This window comes from Rhinopithecus roxellana, chromosome 3 (genome assembly GCF_007565055.1).
Source record: "Rhinopithecus roxellana isolate Shanxi Qingling chromosome 3, ASM756505v1, whole genome shotgun sequence".
Classification (NCBI taxonomy): Eukaryota; Metazoa; Chordata; class Mammalia; order Primates; family Cercopithecidae; genus Rhinopithecus; species Rhinopithecus roxellana.
In genome coordinates, this window is record NC_044551.1 from 180,916,865 (window position 1) to 180,943,188 (window position 26,324).

The 26,324-nt window shown below is 37.0% G+C and overlaps 1 protein-coding gene and 1 pseudogene across 1 annotated transcript; both read left to right on the forward strand.

The window, feature by feature from the left end:
• The first annotated feature begins 19,008 nt into the window (after positions 1 to 19,008).
• On the forward strand, positions 19,009 to 19,467 carry LOC104665503 (ubiquitin-conjugating enzyme E2 N-like). Its single transcript, XM_010367358.2, has one exon. It carries the CDS (start codon positions 19,009 to 19,011, stop codon positions 19,465 to 19,467), a length of 459 nt encoding a protein of 152 aa, XP_010365660.2.
• A 5,307-nt stretch (positions 19,468 to 24,774) lies between these two features.
• Positions 24,775 to 25,222, forward strand: LOC104665502 (annotated as a pseudogene).
• Positions 25,223 to 26,324: the final 1,102 nt, after the last annotated feature.

Genomic DNA, 26,324 nt, shown 5'->3' on the forward strand with positions numbered 1-26,324 from the left:
AGTGTTCTCATCATAAAAACTAATGAAGTAATGTGTATGCTAATTAGCTCAATTTAGTCATTCCACAGTGTACATATATTTCAAGACATTATTTTTTACATGATAAATATATGCAACTTTGTCAATTTAAAAAATAATAAAATACTACATTCAAAAAGATCTATTTGATTTTTCCTTCTAAATAATTTGACCACTAATTATCACTCCTACTGTGACTCTCCTACCCAGGCAACCACAGTCTCTCTTGCCTAGATTGGTTTAGCTTCCTAACTGGCTTTCCTGCTTTTGCCCTTGAGCGTCTATACTGTATGCTCAATAGAACAGCCAGAATGATGCCATTATAATACCCATTGATTGCTCCACATGCTTTCCATCTTTCAGAGCCCCACTGGTCCTTTTTTTCCTTCCTGTTTCTTCTCCGACTTTATGTCCTCCTACTTTCTGCCTAGTTCATCTGGCCCCAGTGACAGCAGCTTCAATTCTGTTCCTTGACTTTGGTCTTCAATCAAAGTCTTTGCACTTGCATTTTTCTGGCTGGAATCCTTTTCCTCCAGATATTCTCACTTATAGGTTTTGATATCTTTCAGATTCTTGCTCAAAAGTCACATTCTTCAAGTGCCTGGTCACTCTAACTGCTTCCCATGTCCTACATGCTCACACCAGTGGCAACATTTTTTTTTTTTTTTTTGAGACAGAGTCTTGCTCTGTTGCCCAGGCTGGAGAGCAGTGGCACAATCTCAGCTCACCACAACCTCTGCCTCCCGGGTTCAAGCAATTCTCCTGTAGCTGGGACTATAGGTGTGCGCCACCATGCCTGGGTAATTTTTGTATTTTTAGTAGAGATGGGATTTCACTACGTTAGGCAGGCTGGGCCAGTGTCAACATATTATATCACCTTTCACTGCTGTATTCCTGTTAGCACTTTTCTCCATCTCACATAAAATATACTACGTATCATTTCATTGTCTTCACACTAGAATGTAAGTTCCATAAGGGCAGCAAGGCTGTCAGTTTCCTCACTGTTATAGCCTCAATGTCTAGAACAGTACCTAGCATGATAATTTGTTGAATGAATGTTGATTAAGCCAAAAGAGTAAAATAGTAACTTCCTGTCATGAGCAAGTGGTTGCTATGTGGGGCTGGTGGGGCCAGGGTAAGAAGAATTTACTAAGACAGTTGTAGGTAAAGAAAGGCAGATTTATTACAGTATTCAAATGTGTTGTAAGAGAGCAACAGGCAGTTAGTAAGAGAGGAGTTGACTGTATGGAGACAAAGGCTTGCTGGGGATTTTATAGAATTTATAGAGTAGTGTTGTGTTGAAGAGGGAATTTTTTTTTTTTTTTTTTTTTTTTTTTTTTTTTTTTTTTTGCAGATGGAATCTGGCTCTGTCACCTAGGATGGAGTACAGTGGCGCCATTTCAGCTCACTACAACCTCCACCTCCCAGGTTCAACCTATTCTCCTGCCTCAGCCTCCCACTTAGCTAGGATTAGAGGCATGCACCACCACACTCACCTAAATTTTGTATTTTTAGTAGAGGCAGGGTTTCACCATGTTGGTCAGGCTGGTCTTGAACTCCTGACTTAAGGTAATCCACCGGCTTTGGCCTCCCACAGTGCTGGGATTACAGACGTGAGCAACCATGCCAAGCCTTGAAGAGGGTTTTTTGTAGTACTGATAATGTCAAGGTTGTAGTGAGTTAACTTGCAATTTTTTGTTAGCCGAGGGTCTAGTTATAGTTGGGCGCAGGAAGAAGATTGTGAGTTATTTGCACAGGAGGGCTGTATGTCTTGGACTATGAAGAAAGGCAGCCTTATGCTTTACTTGTCTTTGTTTATTTGTTTTTTGCTTTCCCCTGCTCCCATCAGCCTGATGCCCCTTCCGTAATTAGAACTCCAAACTTCCTACTACTTATACTTGTAAATATATTTAATGAGTGGCTCAAATAATGTACATGTAGGTAAACTAAGGCAAGACAGCCTAAATAAAAAAATACTTTGAATTACGTTTGTCAGAATATCCCTTTGAGTTTTCTTATTAGACTACCTGAGAAAGCCAGGTTGTGGAACTAAGTAGTTTTTAAGTGCATTTTAACACATTAAATTATTTTTAATCACATCATGGTATAAAAATAACCGGGTGACTTAAAATATAGGGTAGTAATAGAAAATTTGAGGTATAATGAGGCAAACAGATGAGGAGACAATTGTAATTGGAAAGATAGCCTATGACTCACCATTCCCAGGAGGAGGGGACATGGAGAGTCACACAGGGAAGTACCAGCATTGATAATGAGGCAGAGGGAAAGACAGAAACTGTGGGAAAGAAGCTTCATTGTGGTTTCTGTTGAAAAGAATAGAAGAGCTGGGGTAAGCAGGATTCAGATTGGCCATAGTTGGAATAATTTCAGCAAACTCTGGGGCACAGGAGCTGTCTCTGCTTGTGTGACACCTGGCCCAGCAGTGAGGAGGATGCTGGCCTGTTTGCAGAGCCAGTAAAGGAGGTGGTTGGGAATGTGGTTCCTGGATTGGTTGGTTTGTATTTTTAACATGCACGCCTGGAAGGAGGGGCCTCCTGGGGTGAGGAGCACAAGGGAGGTAGGAGGCACAATCCAGCCATTGTGTAGGGTTGTCCATAGCAAGGCAAGGCTGGCATAGGCATGCAGAGCGAATGTTAAAGCAACAAGTTTACAGGAGCTAGAAACATGGTAAATACACCCGATTAATTAACCACTTAGGACATTATTATATATAAGTTACAAATTCTCCATGGTTTTTCCAAAATTGTCAACTTACTCCATTTCATGGAATCATCCAGGTATGTGACACCATTTGTAGACACTGATTATATCCATAAATGATAGCAGACCACAAATTAAGTTTTCAAAGCAGTTTCTCCCTTAACCAACCAATTTAACCAACCTTTTAAAAGAAAATCAAGCACATTTAAGAGAAAACCAAACACCGCATGTTCTCACTCATAGGTGGGAACTGAACAATGAGATCACTTGGACTCGGGAAGGGGAACATCACACACTGGGGCCTATCATGGGGAGGGGGGAGGAGGGAGGGATTGCACTGGGGAGTTATACATGATATAAATGATGAATTGATGGGTGCTGACGAGTTGATGGGTGCAGCACACCAACATGGCATAAGTATACATATGTAACAAACCTGCACGTTATGCACATGTACCCTAGAACTTAAAAAAGGTTTTTTTTTAAGAGACAAGGTCTCTCACTCTTTTGCCTAGGTTGCCGTGCAATGATGCAATCCTGGCTCGCTGCAACTTCATACAGTCACTAGAGCCTCAAGCGATCCTCCCACCTCAGCCTACTGAGTAGCTGGGAGAACAGGTGATTATCACTACACCTGGCTTTTTAAAATTTTATTTTGTTTTTTAAATTTTTTGTAGAGACAGAGCCTTTCTAATGTGGAAGAGGCTGGTCTCAAACCTCTGGCCTCAAGTGATTCTCCTGTTTTGGCCTCACAAAGTGCTGGGATTATAGGTCTGAGGAACCACATCCAGCCCAGCAGCATGTTTTCTATTTCCATTTTCAAGAAGGAGGTAACCAAGGCTCAGAAAGTTTTTCTGTGGCTCAGGTATATAGGGTAAATGTTGTCATAGCCAGATCGGCTACTCTAGCAACCTGAAGCCAAGCTTTTGTCAGCTGTATCGCGGAACTCCTTGGCTGAAACCTCCTTCAAATTTAGTCCTAAATAAATAAATAAACAAACTAACTAACAAGGAACCATCTCCCACTTGCAAACTTGTGTAACTTTATGAGTTAACCATGCATACCATGAATCATCAAAATACCTTTTTAATTTTTTTTACTCTCTCTTTGTTGCTACTTTACATTGACAAGCCCCTGGATTGTATTCAGAAGGCTAGAGAAAGTTCAACAGTTAAATGATTTAACCCATGGAGAGTTACATTCACATTCTAATGCATTTCAAAGCAGTCCAAGCTGATATTTAATCTCCCGGAAAACCTGCCTACCAAAAGACATGCTGATGGAAGTTACACCTGTCATTTTACAAAGCATCTTCTGGTATCCATATTTTCTTTTTAAAATTAAATTTTAAAAAGCCTGGTGTAGTGATAATCACCCGTTCTCCCAGTTACTCAGTAGGCTGAGGTGGGAGGATGGCTTGAGGCTGTAGTGATTGTATGAAGCTGCAGCGAGCCAGGATTGCATTACTGCACAGCAGCCTAGGCAAAAGAGTGAGAGACACTGTCTCTTAATTTTTTAATTTTATTTTAAATGCCAATACATTAGTATTATCCAGTGCTTTGTTGTTATTGTTAAAACAAGTTGAGTGTTCAGAAGAAAATGTTATATTGGTATCTCATTTGGTAGGGTGTCAGGTGTACCTCTTATCTCTTTTCTCCTCCCTCTTTTTGTGACTATTAGTGGAATCAATTTGGTAATTTGGGTTAGAGAAGACGTGTCAATGTAATTTTGTGATGAAAAGTATCCATATATTGTATCTGCGCACAATGTAAAAAAAAAAGTAATGTCCTCCTAACCAAATAACACTGACTACCAGATAATAAATATCTTGACTATAGGTTAATCTGATTTTTTCTTCATCCATAACAAACACCCTAAGTTCCAAGAAAGACACAACAGAGTTTAAATATTCTGATCTGAACAACTCTGGCAGGTTAAACATCTCCACTGTGTTGAGTTTACTGATTGAAATGTCTGGTCTCAATTGCCAGTCCCTCTGTGGTGCTCTCCAGATGACATAAGGAAACTTCTCTTCCTGACAAGAGACAAAACATTTCTGCCAGCCGAGGTGACACTGTGTTCACTCAATAATGATACAAGGCCCTGAGGTCCTTCGGCAAGAAAGATAACAAAGAAACTCTCATTAGCTAACTGAGGAAGAATGAAGGTCATCCCACAGAGAGAATGTCACGCTTACACATCACCTAGAACAATTGTTTTTCATTAATTCTGTAAGCCCAAGCTGGGCTATCATCTAGTAGCATTTTAATACTCTGTCGTCTGTCAGAAATAATGGTTAGGGTGTTTGTTTCCTCTGTAATGTACTTAAGAGAACATTTTATAATCATTTGCTTTCACATCAATGAATTCAAATAATGTTTTAGGACATAATATGATTAGATTTAATATTGGTAATAACAGCTTGAATTTCTCAGATGAAATAAATGAGGATAGTAGTCATCTATTCTAAAGAGCTCATTACACAAATTCATACTACTACTATCATTCTTAGCGAAGATACTTTGCAAAGTACTAATTTAGTATTGCCTTATATTTAAAAAGTACTTAGTTACAGGAAGAGACTTCTAAATCATTCCATCTACAAAAGATTCCTTTATGGTGAAATCTAATTTAAATAGTCCATCAGTTATATGGTAAACATATTTTCTATTTGCTGCTACTTAAGTCTTGAATTTTCTAATTATTGGATAGAAAACAGCAAAGACAGACTTATATTCTAAAAAGTGTTGCAAAAATAACCTTTAAAACAGATATTATACAGTGTTTCTTCTGTTAGGATTACTTAGTAGCATATCTTATTATGTCTTCTATCTATCCATCCTTTCCATAAACTGATGTAGTATTGTTTTTGACAAGAATACAAAGCCCTGAAGTTTTTAGTAAGACATATAGAACATTTTTTCAGTAAAAATGAAAATATTATTAAATGTTTCTGCTAATGCAAACACATGCTTTTAGCAGTTTTCAAATAATTATAATTATTTTGTGTGCTAAATAAGTCTACAGTGTCATGTTTCTATGTACCAATAGCTCTTAAGACTAAAGTACTGCAAGAGTCACAATAAAAGCAGAATAGCTATGATAAAATAACTACAGTAACATCCTGTTTAATGAGAATAATGCATGACTATTCAACTAATAAAATTTAAAAGTCATTAATCTATCTAATTGCATTAAAGATTTAAGACAGAAGACAATTAAGAATTCTAATAAAACTTGATATACAAGAGCAATTTTAAGGTCAGTGTCTTGTTGCTATCTCATAGAAGTATTTTATTAATTTCTCTGAGAAATTAAAGAGGGTCAACAATTAGATAAGGATATAACCATAACAGCTTGAAATATTAAATTAGGTCAAGTTTTGAGGATAAAATATTTGACAGCAAAGTCTCCAAATGTGTCTTTTAACATGAGGGTGTATATTCATTGGAATTACATTAATTTAAAATAGTGTAATGTAAAATATATGTGAAAAACATTTTATGCCCAAAATCCAAAATAATGTGAAATATGTCAGGAATCATGTAATTTCAAACTGCAAATAGTGTTGCTACTAATAACAGTAACCAGTGACTTTTGGCAGGTGAATAGAAATCTCTCTGTTGTCAACATTCATCTGGTTTTATGCAAGATTTAAATTATAAAAGAACTCCAGGAGTTTATCCTTTGTACAATACCAGTGCCCAGGATTGAAGGGCTGATAATATTCACCTATAGGAAAAAACTGTATATATAAATCCTTCCATTGAAAATGACTTTTTACTCTACTGAAACATTGCTAGTCATTTTTAGAAAGATAGCTTTGAGAATAATAAAAGTGGTATCCTTCCCTTATTTAGTCCTCTTGTTTGTAAACAATGATTTAGTGGAAAGTTAACACTATCTGCTAGAAACCACTGAGTTCCCCTTTTCCTGCTATTTCTCCTGCAGAAAGACAAGGCCAAACCCCAAGGCACAGTCTTCTCACTCATACATGAGGCTGCATGTGCGATGAAAGTCAATGTGAAACATCCATCTGCTGTAGTTTCTCATTGAATTCCACTTGTCTATGATGCTATCTGTGAGTCAATCACAAAGCCAGACTCATTTCTCTTTCCTATGACATGTGTTGGAATATACTGGCTTACAGATGAATAGAGACAGAATATAAACATATATAATAAAACGGTTGCTTTGCATTTATACATCTTTTCTTTTTCTGCTGTTGTTATTTGATAATTAACTTAAAAAATGACTGGTTTCCTTGGTTTACTGAGTGATTGCTTAATCCTGTTAATTTATGGGAAAATAAATAAAGAAGTAAAAGGAGAACTCAAAATCAAACGAGAACTTTATTCTACTATTATCATCATCCAGACTCATCAAAAAATATGTTTTTGGGTGTTTAAGGAATGTTTTAATGCAAATTATACAGTTTTATGTATGTTTATACTTTCCTAATTATTACTTTTATAATTACTATTATTTAACTCAAAGAAGCAAAATAAACACTACAACAAAATTTCACTTTATGGTATTTTAGGCCAAAGTCTCAATAAAGATGTTAATATTTCTCAACGTTCCTTATTTTCTCCTTCTGAAAGTTTAGTTTGTATAGGTTATAAAATATTCATATCTGAAAATGTTAGATCAAATTAGGTTTCTCTTACCACTCTTTTCTCTTTTGTCTGTTTTCACTATTAGCATTTCTCTTTTCCAAGCAAGCTTGAAGAGGTTACACTAAACAGGTCTATTTAAGTATAAAAATGTCTTTCCTTTAACCAACAAAAAACAAAAATGTCTTCATGTCTTCCCCCAAATTAAATTTTATACATATTCTCTTCTCTTTCTCTTTTCTTCTCTCTCCTCTTTCTATATAGTGTCTGAATACCCAAATACAGACACTGGTATAATCATATGCCATCATCCGTCTTCCTTAGTAATACCAATTGCCTCAAGCTCAAATATATGGCTCAGTTTATCTTTTCAAGTACTTTCTCCTGCCTGGAATGTTCTTTCTTCTCTTGGTGGGAGTGAGAGAGAGAGCACAGAATGGGGTACTTTTTCATCCTTTTAACATTTAGCTCAAAAGTCTTCTCCTTGTTATCTTTCCCATATATGACCCCAGCCACTCAGTCAGACTATTCTCATCTGACTTACAAAATTCCTGTTTCTTTTACAGCAAAATGTATTGCATTTTTTCACTTACATGAATGTCTACCCAAAGAAACTCTGTATCTCTTAATACCTATTCAATATTTTATCCAATAAACTTAGTAAAATGTCCTATAATAATTTCTTAAAATACATTAAACAAATGAATTTAAGTGCCTGTCTCCTTCATAGGTAGACTATCCTCGATTTTTTTTTCCCTCTATTGTTCTACTGCTATATATTTATCTCGTTCCTCTTCAGAGTACATCTGGCTTTCTTATTTTCTTATAACTTTGGTGAATTGGCTTTTAGCTTCTTTTCTGAGAAATGACTTCCTGCTAGTTTCTTTCTCTTCTTTATTTATTGTTGATTTTCATCCCCCTCCTATTTTAAAATTTATCATTTGACATAGGAGTTTTCAATTGCATTCAGTCCTCTAAAGGAAGTGCTTCACTTGATCATCTTATCACTAAATTCTCAATACTTATGCAAAGCATATTTTGGTCTATTACTTAGCTTATAATTTGGTAGTTTTGTTTTAATGCCTTTTTATTTCCTAACTGCAAAGATTCCACATAGATATATAAGCAAGGAAAAATAGCTGCCACTTTTATTGGTTAGTTGGATTGTTCTTCCTCTTCTTCTACTTCCCTGATTCCTATTACTTCTCTTTCTCTTACTCCTTCTCATTCTTTTTGGACATTTCTTTATATCTTTATCTTGAGGAAATAACTATAGATGATGAAATGGTGAACGGCAATAGCATTGTAACACTTGGGAGCTTGTTATAAATATATAATTTCAGGTCCTATCACAGACTTACTGAATCAGAATATCAATATTAACAGGTTCCCCATGATACTGTTATGCCCATTAAATTCTGAGAAACACTCATCTAAATTCATTAGTTCAAAAAGACTATACTTTTAAGGGTGAGGCAATATAACACTTCTAAAAAATGTGTCTATCTGTGCTTCTAGACTCAGAAGCTGTGCTGTAAAAACTGACAAACGTAAGCTAAGTTTTCTAAATGCCAAATGTAGGCAATTTTATGCAGATACAGGATGGGTGTTTTTATTCAGAGAGATTAATGACATTGTGCAATAAATGTCAGCTATAAGGCAAGCACTGTGCTAAGTTATTGGGCCATAACTTGTAACATGTAAAGTCTCTGCCATTTCAAAGCTAGTAGATCTAGTGAGGAGAAATGTAAAGAATTCACTGACTATCACAATACACTGTGATATACTGGTAGTTACTGAGTGGGGAATACAAGAAATAATATGAGGACAGAAGAACAGCAACTTATTCTGCACTTAACAGGATCAAGAAAGGCTTCCTGGAGGAAGTGATCACTAAGCTGAAAGACAAAGAGAAGGTAACCCTGGAAGAAGCAGAAGAAACAGCATGTGTATATGCTCACAGTTTGGATAACACATGTCTCAAATTCATTTGATTATAGTAGAGTAGTGAAAACTGAAAGGTTGTTGTAAGTCAAACTTAGTTTTGCTCTGACATAGGGCCAACTCTCAATAGTAATACCTCCATATTGTAAGTCTTTATCTTTGTTATCTTTGTTAAAGTTGCAGAGATATAAAAAGGAAACTTTTTTTTTTTTTTTTTTTTGAGACGGAGTCTCGCTCTGTCGCCCAGGCTGGAGTGCAGTGACCGGATCTTGGCTCACTGCAAGCTCCGCCTCCCGGGTTTACGCCATTATCCTGCCTCAGCCTCCCCAGTAGCTGGGACTACAGGCGCCCGCCACCTCGCCCGGCTAGTTTTTTTGTACTTTTTAGTAGAGACAGGGTTTCACTGTGTTAGCCAGGATGGTCTCGATCTCCTGACCTCGTGATCCGCCCGTCTCGGCCTCCCAAAGTGCTGCGATTACAGGCTTGAGCCACCGCGCCCGGCCTTAAAAAGTAAACTTTAAATTAAACTACATTCTCCAAACAGATTTATAACAGGGAACAGATCTTTGCAGTGCTTGAGTTAGGCACAGGAAAATGCAGGAACTGGGGCAAAGGTGGAAGCCCTTCATATCTGTGTAGGATGTCAGACATCTTTGGCGAGATTGCTCTTCCTTTCTGTGATAAGGGTAAGCAGGATTTTAGGATTATGTAAATTGTTATGCAGATTAAGTTTAAACCCCCTCCTTTAAAAATCTCCCTTTCTAAATGGCCAAACTTTTATTCCTATATGTAATACATAAAATACAGTAGTTGAAATTGTGTCTGTGCTAGAAAAACATACCAGTAACATCTATAATGAAATTTGAAGTATAAGTTTTCTCTACATTAAAATTATACATTTTTGGTTGAGTGGTGGATACTGGTGTGTGTTTAATGACTGTTCCTTAATTTATCATAAATATATCACCATAGTCTTTGGTAAACATTTTACAGTGAAACAAGGGGAAACAAAGTAACCTTTTTAATCACTGAGTTTTAAATGTAAAAGAGTTAACTTTGTAACATCATTTTTTAAACAGTATACTAAATATATGTGTCTTAAAGTTTTTTTCCTGATACTGGGGGAAATTTTTAGAATTGACAAGGGGAAAAATAAAGTTCCCAGTTCTCTTAGTGCATTTCCCCTGCTTTTTTTCCTTAAAGTGCTTGCCTTAACTGGCATTTTAATACAGTAGTTTATTTGTTTCCCTGCCAGCCTCTTATTCCCAATTGTACCTTTCTTTGTCAGTATCAAACTGCCAAACAAAGCTAATCAAACAGAGATACAATAATTTCCCTTGGGGATGTAGTTTTAAATTTATTTCATTCCAAAATTCTTAAATTCTTGAAGTGGAAATTAACAATTGGCATAAACTTTTAGTGTGGAATCACCTCCTGAAACTTTCATGAAATTGGAAGACAATTTACATTGGCAGAGCTATTCAAGTTATCGGTTATTATGTGTTATCTTCCTACATAAATATCTAGTTATTTTTAGTTAATGAATTAATGAGCTGCTCCTTGAAATGTGATAATTAACCACCATTTGACTGATAGAAGAAACAAATTCTCTGATGGGGAAATGAGAGGCTTTCAGGAATCCTAATCCCTTTTGCAAAGCATATTTGAGTCAAATATTACTACCCTGCATACTTTCCCTTGTTAGAGAAAACTGTTTTCAGTTCCATCAATCTCAGTCTATTTATTTAGAAATTACTGAGTTATTAGAGCTGCTGTCTGGTCTCTTGTGTTTAATTTTCACTCGGCATCACATTCAGAAATCCTAGCTGCTGACAAAGTGCTGTGTGGTTCCATTTCTGCATCTTTCAGTCCTATGAAATGAATCTTGCTGTGAAAAATGAAGATTAATGAGCTTTATAATGAGTCTCCCCTGCTAAAGCCAATCTGAATAAAGAGGAGAGGAAGGGTGTGTTTGTGTGTGCGTATGTATGTGTGCGTGTGTGTGTGTGTGTATGCAGACTGTGAAAAGGACAACAGGAAAAAAGCCTATGGGTTCCTTTGGATGAAATTGAGACATGAAAGTATGGTGGTTCCTCCAGAAATTAAGCATAGAATTTACAATATGATCCATCAACTCCATTTCTGGATATAGACAAAAAACCAAACAGACCTGAAAATGGGGACTTAAACAGATATTTGTACACCCATGTTCATAGAAGCATTATTCACAATAGCCAAAAAGTGGACCCAACTCAAGTGTCCATCAGCAAATAAATAGAGAAACACAATGTGGTATATACATACAATGCAATGTTATTGAGCCTTAAAAAGGAAGCAAACTCTGATACATACTACAACATAGATGAACCTTGAAAACTTTATGCAAAAAGAAATAAACCAGTCACAAAAGACAAATATTGACTACTCTGGGTACCACTTAAATATGTTATATATCGTACCGAGAGCATTCAAATTCATAGAGAAAGAAAATAGAACGGGGATTATGAGGGGCTGAGGGGAGGAGGGAATAGGGGGTTACTGTTTAATGAATGCAGTTTGAGTTTTGCAAGATGTATGGTGATGAAGGTTTCACAACAATGTGAATGTACTTTATGGCACCAAACTGTACATTAAAAATGGTAAAAATGGTAAATTTTATTGTTTCTTTTACTACAATAAAAATCAAATAAAAAATAAAATATGAGCCTAATGAGCCAGTTTATGAACCAAGTAACTATTTTCAGCAACTGCATATTTCAAAATATAAGAAACAAACTTTGCAAACACTTGTTTCTTTCTTTTAAACTTGTTAATAGTTTATTAAAGGCCTCCAAAACAAACACTAGTCTCCAAAGGATTTGACTGACTCCCTCAGTAAATAGGATTTCTGGATATTCCATATACACATTAGCTCTTTTGAGAATGGACAGCCTTGTTCTTTTAAGGCAAATGTCATAGACTGCTGATTTCTCTGAAACAAGGTTATGGCAATTTTAGAGAGAGGAAAGTATTGGCACAGGTGGTGTTTATATGTTAAATGAGAAGCACAGTTCAAACAGGAAGTTGATAAATAGACTGTGCTGGTTCAATTTGTGAATTTCCAATAATTCTCATTCTTTCATTGTTAATTATAGTAAACTCCATTACCGTATCTTTTTTGAAATATCAACGTCAACTGAACATTCTAGAGTGTACTGGCAACATCTTTTCTATGGATGGTGTCAATTAACCAAACTAAAGTTACATATGCATTTTTTAGTCATATAAATGGGTTGCTTTTATGAATTCACAAATATTTTTGCTTAATTTTCTCCTTGTCTAGGTATCAGATTCACATAAATTAGAATATTTGTGGGAGATCTTGATACTTCTGAGTTTTGGCTTTTAATGCAAAGAAATTATTAAAATGTGGAAGGTGTAACAACTTTGGTAGTATAAAATATGTGGCACTTTTAAAGGAATTTACTGTATATTTTAATAAACATATCATTTGTGAATATTAAATATGATGGGAAATAAAATTTTTCAGCAGTATCTATATCAAACAATAAACTTTTAATCCCTAGTCTCTTAAATATCAAGAATATGCACTTCTGGAATAACTGTGAAAAAGTGGCCAGAAGTGCAATTCCCTTTCTTTTCTTTTAGTTTCCAGAAATTGTTACACATCATTGCTCTTTGCTTAATAGTGTGTCATCTTGAGACAAGCTTAACTCTGACTCTGTTGAAGGTACTCACTGATCCAGTAGCTTCTGCCTTCTTAGTGAATCAAACTCAATGTAGTCCCCCTTCTGACTCTTTTTTCAATTTACTTTAATACTTTCAAGAAATGTTCAGTGCTTTTCTTTGCTAGAAATCTTATAAATATTCACACGTATGCAGTAGGCAGGAAATACTTTAAAAGGTTTGGCAATCTCAATGATCTACAACTCTTTTTTTTTTTTTTTTTTTTGAGGCGGAGTCTCGCTCTGTCGCCCGGGCTGGAGTGCAGTGGCCTTATCTCAGCTCACTGCAAGCTCCGCCTCCCGGATTTACGCCATTCTCCTGCCTCAGCCTCCCGAGTAGCTGGGACTACAGGCGCCCGCCACCTCGCCCGGCTAGTTTTTGTATTTTTTAGTAGAGACGAGGTTTCACCGTGTTAGCCAGGATGGTCTCCATCTCCTGACCTCGTGATCCGCCCGTCTCGGCCTCCCAAAGTGCTGGGATTACAGGCTTGAGCCACCGCGCCCGGCCAGTGATCTACAACTCTTGACACTGAGGTCCCATTTGATACTATTCGTTAGAAGCAAGATAGTTTTATATATATCATTTTTTCAAAGTGTGGGATATTTATAAAAATAAGTAATTTTTTTGAATGCATAGGATGTGCCAGACATTGGGCTAAACATTTTACAAGCCCCATCTAGTAGTGTCCAAAACGATTTCCGAAGGCACACAGGAATGTCATTAAGCTAAGTAGAAGTACATAAAGGAAAAACATGAGTCTATTTTTAATGCTTTTTCGACCATGATTAAATAGGCAAAAGTAATAATTTGGTGTTAGTCTGTCTTTAAGTCCTCGTTAATTGTTGGCAATCTTTCTCTTTAACAGAAGGAGATGGAACCTCAGGCATAGCTGATGACAATGGTTAGCTGGATTTTAATAACACTACTTGTTTTGGTATGTACTTTTACTATATTTATGTTCAGTGATATGGGCATTCCATCTTCAGTGGTGACAGAGTCTCCTTTGTAAATAAATTAAACAGAGATAGGAATAGTCAATATACAGAGAAATGTGAATTAAAGAATAATTTTGGAATATTTGGTTATGACAGGATCAGAAAGTGACACAAGGATTTCTAAAGTAAATGAAGCATTGTATTAGGGAATAATGTGCCTAATGATCTACAACCATCAGGGTTGATTAAAAACTCCTTCTAAAATGTAGTAGAATATTTGTTAATTCAATATGTATTACTGAGAACACAGTATATGCCAGGCACTGTGTACAATGCTGGGCGTGGTGAATATGGTATTCATGATCCCTGACTCAATGAAGCTTATCATTTGTCAAAGAGAGGGACATTAAACGGTAATTAAAACAAAATGTAATGACATTTCCTAATAAAAGCAAAACAAACAACATACAACTGTTCACAGGGCCTGGACTAGTTTATAGAAGTTGTACATCCAAAGAAATCCAAAGTCACAGAAACAGTTGAAATGAGATAAAAGCATTAGCAGCCAAGGCATTTATTTGGTTATTCATTTAATAACAAGGCTCATTTCCTCCTTGACTTTAGGTAAGTTTTCAGATCTCTCTGGGACTCAGTTCTGTCATCGTTAGGGTTGTTGTGAGGATTGAAACAGCTGGGGCGTCCACAATGCTTAGTCTACTGCCCACTGCATTCAATAAATTATAACTATTCTTATTAATGTGAATCTACAATGTGACAGAGACTGTGTTAGGCAACTGGCATAAACGTGACATACAATTTCTGTTTAGTAAAAAGGAAATAGAAGATGATCCCAAATAGAAGAAACAGAATCTTTGAGACCAATGACACTCCAAGGAAAACTCAGGTGTAGGTGGAGTAGATGATATAAGTGGTGGGACATGAGATTAGAAAGTTAAAATGATCACTATATATATATAAATATATAATTTTGACTTGATTCTGTGGTTCAGTGGTTTATATGGTTTTTTGCAAATCCCCTAAAATTACGTGGTCTTGAATTTTTCAATTAAGTTTAAATAACAAAGACTGTATTTCTAGGAATTTATAAATAACACTACATTTAAAATAAAACTTAAACATATTGAAAAAAATTTAATTATTATAATCAATATGAAAATTATATTGTTTGAAAATGCGTGAACAGTCCTCCTTTAATAGCTGAAAACTTTATACCACTAATTTTTCTTCTTTAATTCTTAGTTCTATTCCACTTTCCTTACACAATTATTTTTCTTATATTTTTATTCCAAAATATTTTAAAAGTTTGCTCTAACATAATAATAGTTTATAAAAAATGTTATATCCATAAGACATTGACATTATTTCCCTCTAGACTGAATTTTTAGCATGTTTGTATGCAACATAAAATATTAAAAATTTCAATCACTCAAAGTAGCAACATTTGATTTGTGCTATATTATTTAATAACCCCAAGACTTTTAATAAGTAGTTCATATATCCATGAATAAAAATGTCTGATTGCTAGAATAAGCATCAAATCTGTGCTTATTTTTCATTTATGGGTTTAAGTCTTGAGAATTTAATAATTAACATGTAAATGGGTATAAAAAACATACTCCCCTGGTGCTCAATTCTTATGAATTCTTCTGGGTTTTATGTCAAAAATCACATAACTATGTATCTCCAACATTATTTGTAGTGGTCTACCAGGTAAATTTTGTTAAAAACAAAATATGAAAAACCACCTAGTTCACAAAGGTATTTGTTATGTAGTCATTAGGTTGATTCACTTTCTCAGACTAACAACATTCTGAGTGGCTATTTAGTTGAGCCCCAGGTTTTTTTGCTTGCTGGTGCAATATGCCTTTTAAAAAAAAAAAGGGAAAATGGGGGGCATGGTGGTTCATGTCTGTAATCCTAGCACTCTGGGAGGCCGGTGCAGGCAGATGACCTGAGGTCAAGATTCTGAGACCAGTCTGGCCAACATGGCAAAACCCCATCCCTACTAAAAGTTCAAAAATTAGCCAGGCCTGGTGGCAAAGGCCTGTAGTCCCAGCTACTTGGGATGCTGAGGCAGGAGAACTGCTTGAACCAGGGAGGCAGAGATTGCAGTGAGCCAAGATCCACCACTGCACTCCAGCCTGAGTGACAGAGCAAGACTCTATCTCAAATAAATAAATAAAATAGGAAAAGGCTGATAAACCATGACACCTAAGCCACAGAGTGACAGATTAGGTTGGGAAATAGCATATGTGATATTTCTATGTCCTTTCTGGATCCTTTCTATGTCCATATTCTCCATACCTCAGGAAATTCTTTAGTCCGGTGTGACAACTACTCCTGTAAACAATATAGCCATAAGAATGTTTTAGGAAGGAAGGGGGACAAATTATTTTTTGTTTTTCTTGTCAAAATAATTTTAATGGCAGTAGAGAGGAGGAATTTTGGGTTAGTAGAATAACATATTATACACAATACTTAGGTGAAAATATGATTTTTTGATGATGAATGATTCAAGGAAATATTTTAAAAGCAAGATTGACAAAGTTTAGTGACTGAGAAGATGTGAGGAATAACTCAAAGAACTTAATCTCTAATCAGCTCACTGATTTGGGTATCAATCCCATTAACTGAACTAGAAATATGAAAGGTGAGTATATTTAGGAAATAAAGTTAGATTTGAACACTTAATTTAAAATGCATGTGGGTGTAAGTATTTGGGTTTATTTCTGGGTTCTCTATTCTGTTCCATTGGTCTATGTGCCTATTTTTATACCAGTACCGTGCTGTTTTGGTGACTATGGCCTTATCGTATAGTTTGAAATCAGGTAGTGTGATGTCTCCAGATTTGTTCTTTTTACTTAGTCTTGCTTTGGCTATGCAGGCACTTTTTTGGTTCCATATGAATTTTAGAATTGTTTTTTCTAATTCTGTGAAGAATGATGGTAGTATTTTGATAGGAATTCTGTTGAATTTTTAGATTGCTTTTGGCAGTATGGTCATTTTCACAATATTGATTCTAACCATCCATGAGCATGGGATGTGTTTCCATCAAAAACATAAAGTGGAGAAAGGACACCTTTTCAACAAATGGTGCTGGGATAATTGGCTAGCCACATGGAAGAGAATGAAACTAGATTATCATCTCTCACTTTATAGAAAAATCAACTCAAAATGGATTAAGGACTTAAATCTAAGACCTGCAACTATAAAAATTCTAGAAGATAACATTGGAAAAAGCCTTCTAGATATTCACATAGGGAAGGATTTCACAACCAGGAACCCAAAAACAAATGCAATAAAAACAAAGATAAGGCCAGCACAGTGGCTCATGTCTGGAATCCCAGCACTCTGGGAGGCTGAGGCAGGAAGATCATGAAGTCAAGAAATCGAGACCAGCCTGGCCAACATGGTGAAACCTCATCTCTACTAAAAATACGAAAATTAGCTGGGTGTGCTGGCACGTGCGCACTTGCAGTCCTAGCTACTCAGGAGGCTGAGGCAGAAGAATCACTTGAACCCGGGAGATGGAGGCTGCAGTTAGTCGAGATAGTGCCACTGCACTCCAGCCTGGCAACAGAGTGAGACTGCATCAAAAAAAAAAAAAAAAAAAAAAGAAAGAAAAGAAAAAAACACACACACACACACACACAAACAAAAAAACCCCAAAGATAAATAGCTGAGACTTAATTAAAGAGCTTTTGTACAGCAAAAGGAGCAGTCAGCAGAGTAAATAGACAATCCACAGAGTGGGAGAACGTCTTCACAATCTATACATCTGATGAAGGACTAATATCCACAATCTGCAATGAACTCAAACAAATCAGTAAGAAAAAAATTAAAAATCCCATCAAAAAGTGGTCTCTGTCACCAGGCTGGAGTGCAGTGGTGGGATCTTGGCTCAATGCAATCTCCACCTCCTGGGTTCAAGTGATTCTCTTGCCTCAGCCTCCTGCGTAGCTGGGATTACAGGTGTGTACCATCACATCCAGCTGATTTTTGTATTTTTAATAGAGACAGGGTTTCACCATATTGGCCGGGATGGTCTCAATCCCCTGACTTCATGATCCGCCCACCTCAGCCTCCCAAAGTGCTAGGATTACAGGCGTGAGCCACTGTACGAAGATACCCAAATGGCCAACAAACATACAAAAAAATGCTCAACAACACTAATAATCAGGAAAATGCAAATCAAAACCATAATGCAATATCACCTTACTCCTCCAAGAATGGCCATAATCAAAAAGTCAAAAAATAATAGATGTTGGTGTGGATGTGGTGAACAGAGAAAACTTCTACACTGCTGGTGGAGTGTAAACTAATACAGCCACCATGGAAAACAGTGTGGAGATTCCTTGAATAACTAAAAGTAGAACTACCATTTGATCCAGCAATCTCACTACTGGGTATCTACCCATATGAAAATAAGTTGTTATACAAAAAAGATACTTGTACACATATCTTTATAGCAGCAGAGTTTGCAACTGCAAAATCATGGAACCAACCCAAATGCCCATCAATCAACGAGTAGATAAAGAAATTGATACACACACACACACACACATACACACGATGGAACACTACTCAGCCATAAAAAGGAATGAATTAATGACCTTTGCAGAGACCTGGTTGAGACTGGAGACTATTATTCTACGTGAAATAACTCAGGAATAGTAAACCAAATATCCTATGTTCTCACTGATAAGTGAGCTAAGTCATGAGAACTCAAAGGCATAAGAATGATATAGTGAACTTTGGGGACTTGGGGGGAAGGGTGAGACAGGGATGAGGGATCAAAGACTACAAATAGGGTGCAGTGTATACTGCTTGAGTGATGAGTGCACCTAAATCTCGCAAAGCACCACTAAAGAACTTACTCATGTAACCAAATGCTACCTGTACCCCAATAACCTATGAAAAAATAAAATAAAATGCATATGGGATATTCAGAGGATTTCATTTGGCCTACACATATGGAACTCTGGAAAGAAGTGGAGTTCAAGAGGCCGAACTTGGGTTCTGACAAGATGGCCAGGCTGCCCCGCAGGATCATCAAGGAAACCCAGCGTTTGCTGGCAGAACCAGTTCCTGGCATCAAAGCAGAACCAGATGAGAGCAACGCCTGTTATTTTCATGTGGTCATTGCTGGCCCTCAAGATTCCCCCTTTGAGGGAGGGACTTTTAAACTTGAACTATTCCTTCTTGAAGAATACCCAATGGCAGCCCCTAAAGTAAGTTTCATGACCAAAATTTATCATCCTAATGTAGACAAGTTGGGAAGAATATGTTTAGATATTTTGAAAGATAAGTGGTCCCCAGCACTGCAGATCCGCATAGTTCTGCTATTGATCCAGGCCTTGCCAAGTGCTCCCAATCCAGATGATCCATTAGCAAATGATGTAGCGGAGCAGTGGAAGACCAACGAAGCCCAAGCCATAGAAACAGCCAGAGCATGGACTAGGCTATATGCCATGAATAATATTTAAATTGATCCAATCATCAAGTGTGCATCACTTCTCCTGTTCTGCCAAGACTTCCTCCTTTTTGTTTGCATTTAATGGACAAAGTCTTAGAAACATTACAGAATAAAAAAGCCCAGACATCTTCAGTTCTTTGGTGATTAAATGCACATTAGCAAATCTATGTCTTGTCCTGATTCACTGTCATAAAGCATGAGCAGAGGCTAGAAGTATCATCTGGATTGTTGTGAAATGTTTAAAAGCAGTGGCCCCTCCCTGCTTTTATTCATTTCCCCCATCCTGGTTTAAATATAAAGCATTGTGAATGAAGGTAGTTGTCAGGTTAGCTGCAGGGGTGTGGGTGTTTTCCTTTATTTTATTTTATTTTATTTTATTTTTTGAGCGGGGAGGTAGTTTTATTTTAATTTTATGGTCTCCTTTCCCCATTTTTTGGTGATCTAATTGTATTGGTTAAAAGCAGCTAACCAGATCTTTAGAATATGCTCTCTAGCCAAGTCTAACTTTATTTAGACGCTGTAGATGAACAAGCTTGATTGTTTGAACCAAAATGGGAACATTAAACAAACATCACAGCCCTCACTGATAACACTGCTGTCAAGTGTAGATTCCCCCCTTCAAAAAAAGCTTGTGACCATTTTGTATGGCTTGTCTGGAAACTTCTGTAAATTTTATGTTTTAGTAAAATATTTTTTGTTATTCTAAAAAAAAAAATGGAGTTCAAAACATAAATCTATTGGTCTTACATCACTGAAGACCAAGACTACATCATATTCTTAAGAGGGATTTATAAAACCAAAGAAGAAAGAATGAAGTGCAAATTTCTGAAGAGTACAATATCTAAATAAAAGGAGCCTAAGAAAGGCTGTGTCAAGGTTAGGAGTCAAAAGAGGATAGAGCTGTAGGATGAGGAGAGAGTGGCCAGTAACTTTAGAGACAGAGCTCTGCTGCTCTTTCCTCAGCCCCATATCAAAGGACTACTCCCAAACTATGTGGAAAAGAGATCCATAATTTAAGAGAAAACACAGGTACGCTCATGAATATACTCCAATTGTTATGCCAGTTTCTACTCATGTGTATCAATATACTTTAAGGGCATGGGCTTTGACTTCACAGAAACATTAGTCAAAATTTTTGATTCCCTTTCTTCATTGTTAAAAATAAAATTAGGCTGACCACGGTGGCTCATGCCTATAATCGCAGCACTTTGAGAGGCTGAGGTGGGTGGATCACTTGAGGCCAGGAGTTCCAGATCAGCCTGGCCAACATGGCAAAACCCCATCTCTACTAAAAATATAAGAAAACTTAAGAAAATTAGGCAGGCATGGTGGCACATGCCTGTAATCCCAACTACTTGGGAGGCCGAGGCAGAAGAATTGCTTGAACCTGGGAGATGAAGGTTGCAGTGAGCCAAGATCACGCCACTACACTCCAGCCTGGGCGACAAAGTGTGACTCTGTCTCAAAACCAAACAAACAAACAAAAATAAAAAAACAAAAAAATTATAATGCTATCTACTTCATATGGGATACATTAAGTCAATATAAAGTGCCTAGCAAAAAGTTGGCACAGATTAAATACCCATAAAATTGTTGTTAGTATTTGCATATTACTAATGTTAAATATGTAGTAAAAAACATTTCACTCTCCTAAAATTTTGTGTGCGTGTGTGTGTGTGTGTGTGTGTGTGTGTATTTGAAAAGTCTTGAATGAAAGAGCTCCTCAAGCCAATAATGTATAAAAGAATTTACTGACTCATCAACGGTCACTTTCTCTTGTTGTATATTTAGGGTCTGCCATGCTGGATCTCTACTTCATAGATACACAGATAATATTGTAAAATAGAATGAAGAACCTCTAAATCAGAGTTTGTGTTGGGACTGATATTGATGCTCTGCCAAACTTGTTTGAATCTTAACTATAGTCAGAATTATTAGAAAATGTGACTCTATTGCTCTTAATTCAGGGTTAACCAGACATTTCTGAACATGTTTAGTGAATATTTTCAGTTACATTAAATTTGGCATGCCAAATTAAAACAATCCCTTAAAATTTTCTTACATTGCACTAGGGTTTTTCCCCTCAGTACTAGTGAAAATCATAAGTTGATTTGGAAATGCATTTTTTAGGTGACTGAATTGAACATGGAGTCAGTAGAAGATTTGAAGATTGAAACTGCTGATTTCTTAGTTTGTCAATAACATTTTTTTACATCATGAGTATTTCTTAGCTTTGGTCCTTATATTGCCTACCTTCTTCTAAAAAGATAAAGAAAAAAATATTTTGTCTCATTTCTGAAGTCAAGAGGCAATCTTGCAGAAATAGTTAAGATACCCAAGCAATATAATTTTTAGTAAAAGGCACTTAAGAGGATAAGGGAAACTATTTTTAATTTAGACTTAACGAGAATGGCTGAATGTATTTTATACTATGTACATGGTGACTCCAACCTTCTCTATCTTTCACAAATCCCCATAGAAGACAGACCAGCCCACACCAACTACACAAACACACACATATAAATACATACACCCCTCTTGGTAGTTCCAGTTGCCAGATAAAACACAGGATACCCAGTTAAATTTCAATTTCAGAAAAACAATGATTAAAATTTTTAGAATAAGTGTATTCCACATACAACTCTTTTTGTTGTTTTTCTAAAATGTAACTGATTTGAACTGAGTCTCCTGTATTTTAATTTGCTAAGTCTGGCAAACTTATCAATAGGTGAACACGCTACCTCCATGGCAGATATATTTTGAAAGGTAAACATGCGCTGTCTATCTGCTTTCCATTGTTATCAACATCTTTACATCTGAGTATCAAGCAACCAGCAGAGTATACAATATTGCTGAATATTCTTTTTTTTTTCTTTTGAGATGGAGTCTCACTCTGTCGCCCAGGCTGGAGTGCAGTGGCCCGATCTCGGCTCACTGCAAGCTCCGCCTCCCGGGTTCACTCCGTTCTCCTGCCTCAGCCTTCCGAGTAGCTGGGACTACAGGCGCCCGCCACCACGCCTGGCTAATTTTTTTTTTTTTTTTTTTTGTATTTTTAGTAGAAACGGGGTTTCACCGTGTTAGCCAGGATGGTCTTGATCTCCTGACCTCGTGATCTGCCCGCCTCGGCCTTCCAAATTGCTGGGATTACAGGCATGAGCCACCGTGCCGGGCTTGAATATTCTTTAGAGTCTATCCAATCTTTCTACAAATGATTTGTATATCTCTTTGCATATGCCTTGGCTGAAACATAATACTTAACTATATTTTTGTTTATTTCATTTTTATCCAAATTTTAACAGTTATCTATCTGCCTTCCTAGAGCAGTGATTGAAAATCTGAGGTAAGGGTCATCTGACCAAATTCTGGGTCTAGATTATGCCTTTTCTTGATAATAATAAAGACATGCTTTACAACATTGAAATTAAGATTACTGAGGAGCAGAAATATGGTTATATGCAAGAAGCAATATCTTTTCACAAACTGTTTTTCTCTCTCTTCCACAAGATATGACACAGTATTTTATATATTAATAATGTTAAGCATTTAATGTCAATCTTATAACATCAAGTATTTGTTATCATTGAAGAGTTCTTAGCAAAACTTGAAAAAGTACATCATTTCTTCTGGTAAAAAAACAGAGAAGACAAAGAAAGAACATTTTTCACTGTGAAGTGATCTTACAAGTGTGACAAATGATTTATCTAAAGTAAGAATTGTATTTATTATAATTCCAAAAAGAAAAGTTACATTTTAAATTGATTATAACAGTCAAAACTCAACGGATAAAGGCAGCTTGTAATAGTATTATACCAACTTCATATTCAATGAAATTTTGACTTTCTACTCAAACAATATTGTCGCCATAAATTTTTCTAGAGTAGTTTTATAAATATGTAATTTCAGAAAACCTGAATGTCAGTCCTTTACTTAAACCATTTTAAAATCACACATAAACAGTCACACTTACAATACTCATCTACTGCTAATGTTACTCTTAGAAATGTTGAAAATTTCTCTGGATCTAAAAATACTTGGCTTTACAAGAAAAGTAAAGAAGCATAGAGTAAAACCAATTTTAAGAACCACATTATGTATTATTTTGTGTGTCCATTAAGTTTTTTCTTGATAGATAATATTTTAGATATTTATGGCATACATGTGATATTTGGTCCCATGCACAGAGTGGACAATGATCAGGTATCTGGGGTGTCCATCACCTCGAATATTTACCATTACTATGTTGAGTGTTGAGCCCAGGATGTGTTTTGAGTGACTGATGATGTTTAATTATTTTCTATATGTTGTAATATCTTCTGTACATCATTTGATTTACCTTTTCTTCCCCCCCCCCCCTTTTTTTTTTTTTTTGGTACGGAGTCTGGCTCTGTTGCCCAGGCTGGAGTGCAGTGGCGCCATCGTGGCTCACTGCAACCTCCGCCTCCAGGTTCCAGCGATTTTCCTGCCTCAACCTCCCAAGTAGCTGGGATTACAGGCACCCACCACCACGCCCAGCTGATTTTGTATTTTTAGTAGAGATAGGGTTTCACCATGTTGCCCAGTCTGTTCTCAAACTTCTGACCTCAGGTGATCCGCCTACCTTGGTCTCCCAAAGTGCTGGGATTACAGGCATGAGCCACCGTGCCCAGTCTCTCTCAGTTTTTTATCTTGTGCAGTGGGGAGCCCAGGTTCTGTCTATTCTTAAATCCAATACATAACTAAAACTTTGGAGAAAATATGTGAGGTGGGTTAATCCTGAAGTTTTTATGAAGAAACGCAACTCCCTGAAATTAAGTCAATCTTCCATGCTATCGGTACAAATGGATCTCTTGTTTTCCTGTCTGGCCCTTGCATCTGCGCATGCTTCTTAGTCATTAAGCACAAGAGTTCTGGAAACAGATTTCTATCTTGGCCTGTCCCTTGCTAGTTACTCGACCTTGTGACAATTAACATTGTGCCTCAATTTCCTCATGTAAATGTGGGAAACAAAACCAAAACTTAGCCTTTCTCACATAATTACGAGGTTTAGCTCACGTAATCCAGCGTTACTCAAAGTTGAGGTTTCCTGGAAGGGAAAAAATTACTTATACTATTTTTAATACATCAGCTAATTAAAATGTGAGAATCAAAGCCAATGTAGAGCTTTCCTCACATAAATACGAGGTTTACCTCACGTAATTCACCGTTTCTCAAAGTTGAGGCTTCTTTGAAGGGAAAAAAATTACATATCAGCTTATTAAAATCATATGCAGAATTAGGTTAAAATCTATATGTGAAGGACTCTGGCACTTACGTAATCATTTTCTGAGTATCCGGCAAGATGGCAGAGGTATAGCTGAAGAAGTGGACCTTCTGCAAGTTCACCTACCGCGGTGTGGACCTGGGCCAGCTGCTGGACATGTCCTGCGAGTAGCTGAGGCAGCTGTGCGGTGCACGCCAGCGGCGGCGGTAGAACCCCGGCCTGCGGCCGAACGCTGAGGCGAAAGCAGCACTTGCTGCTGAGGCGCGTGTGCTGGGCCAAGAAGGAGGCTCCGCCCATGGAGAAGCCGGAAGTACTGAAAACGCACCTGCGGGATATGATCATCCCGCCCAAGATGGTGGGCAGCAAGGTGGGCGTCTACAACGGCAAGACCTTCAACCAGGTGGAGATCAAGCCGGAGATGATCAGCCACTATCTGGGTGAGTTCTCCATCACCTACAAGCCCGTGAAGCACGGCTGGCCTGGCATCGGGGCCACCCACTCCTCCCGTTTCATCTCCCTCAAATAGTGACTCTGCTAATAAAGGCACACATATCTCCCCCCAACAAAAAAGACATTTATAAAGTGACTACAAAGAAAACAACTATACCAATAGTATGCAGATCAATAATAATACTTTTTTTTTTTTTTTTTAAACACAGAAGCTGTTGTTTTGTTGAAACCAAATCACCATTTAGAAAGTGATTGTCAAACTGCGTTCAGTTTGCTGGTGCAAACTTGAATACACCATAATGACTGTTTCCCCACTGCTCTGTTCTATTCAGTCTACTGTATAGTGTTTGTGTATTTGACTTTTCAGTAGCACTACCATGTTACTATGTTTTAAGTCCAATTCTGTTTTTTTATCACTATCCTAACATAAATATAAGTAGTAAGTCTCCCTGATCATAAACAAAAGCAAGCACAGATGATGAATTGATGAGTAAGACATTATTTCATGCCAGGAAGACAGTAAAATCATGCTGTGATGCAACCTCTGCCCCCATTACAAAGCAATTGTAGATAAAACAGAAAAAGACAAAACGTGAAAGATAGAGTTGGCCTTAAAAACTGGACAGACATTTTCATGAGCCATAAATATAAGTAGATGAGTAGACTACATCCTCTGACCTTCTGGGATTAAAAACTCCAAAGCAGGCAGTAACAAGAGGCCAGTTTCTCTGGGGCCATTGGGATTAAAAGTACTCCCATATATGGATGTATAGAGCCAGGCCTACTGCATATTATAGCAAAGATTGGATATCCAGAGCTCTTGCTGCTTATTAGAGGAGACTTAACAAAACAAAAAAACTGCCCTCTCTCGGGCTACAGATTATATGAACTTGTGGAATTATGAAAACAGAAAGCCACACTTTCAAAGGTAAGAAATGAATCGAATTCCCGCCTCGCTTAGTGGCCATCTCTGTTACTTTCCGGTAAGTCAGAGTAGCAAACATTTACTCTAAAACCCGGTTCTTGAATAAGCACCAGAGAGCAAGCTGGAGGCGAACCAAAAAACTGATTAATTTTAAAACGGAAACGTAGGCCCGGCTTGGTGGCTCACATGTGTAATCCCTGCACTTTGGGAATCCGAGGTGGGCGGATCACCTGAGTGATCTGAGTTCGAGACC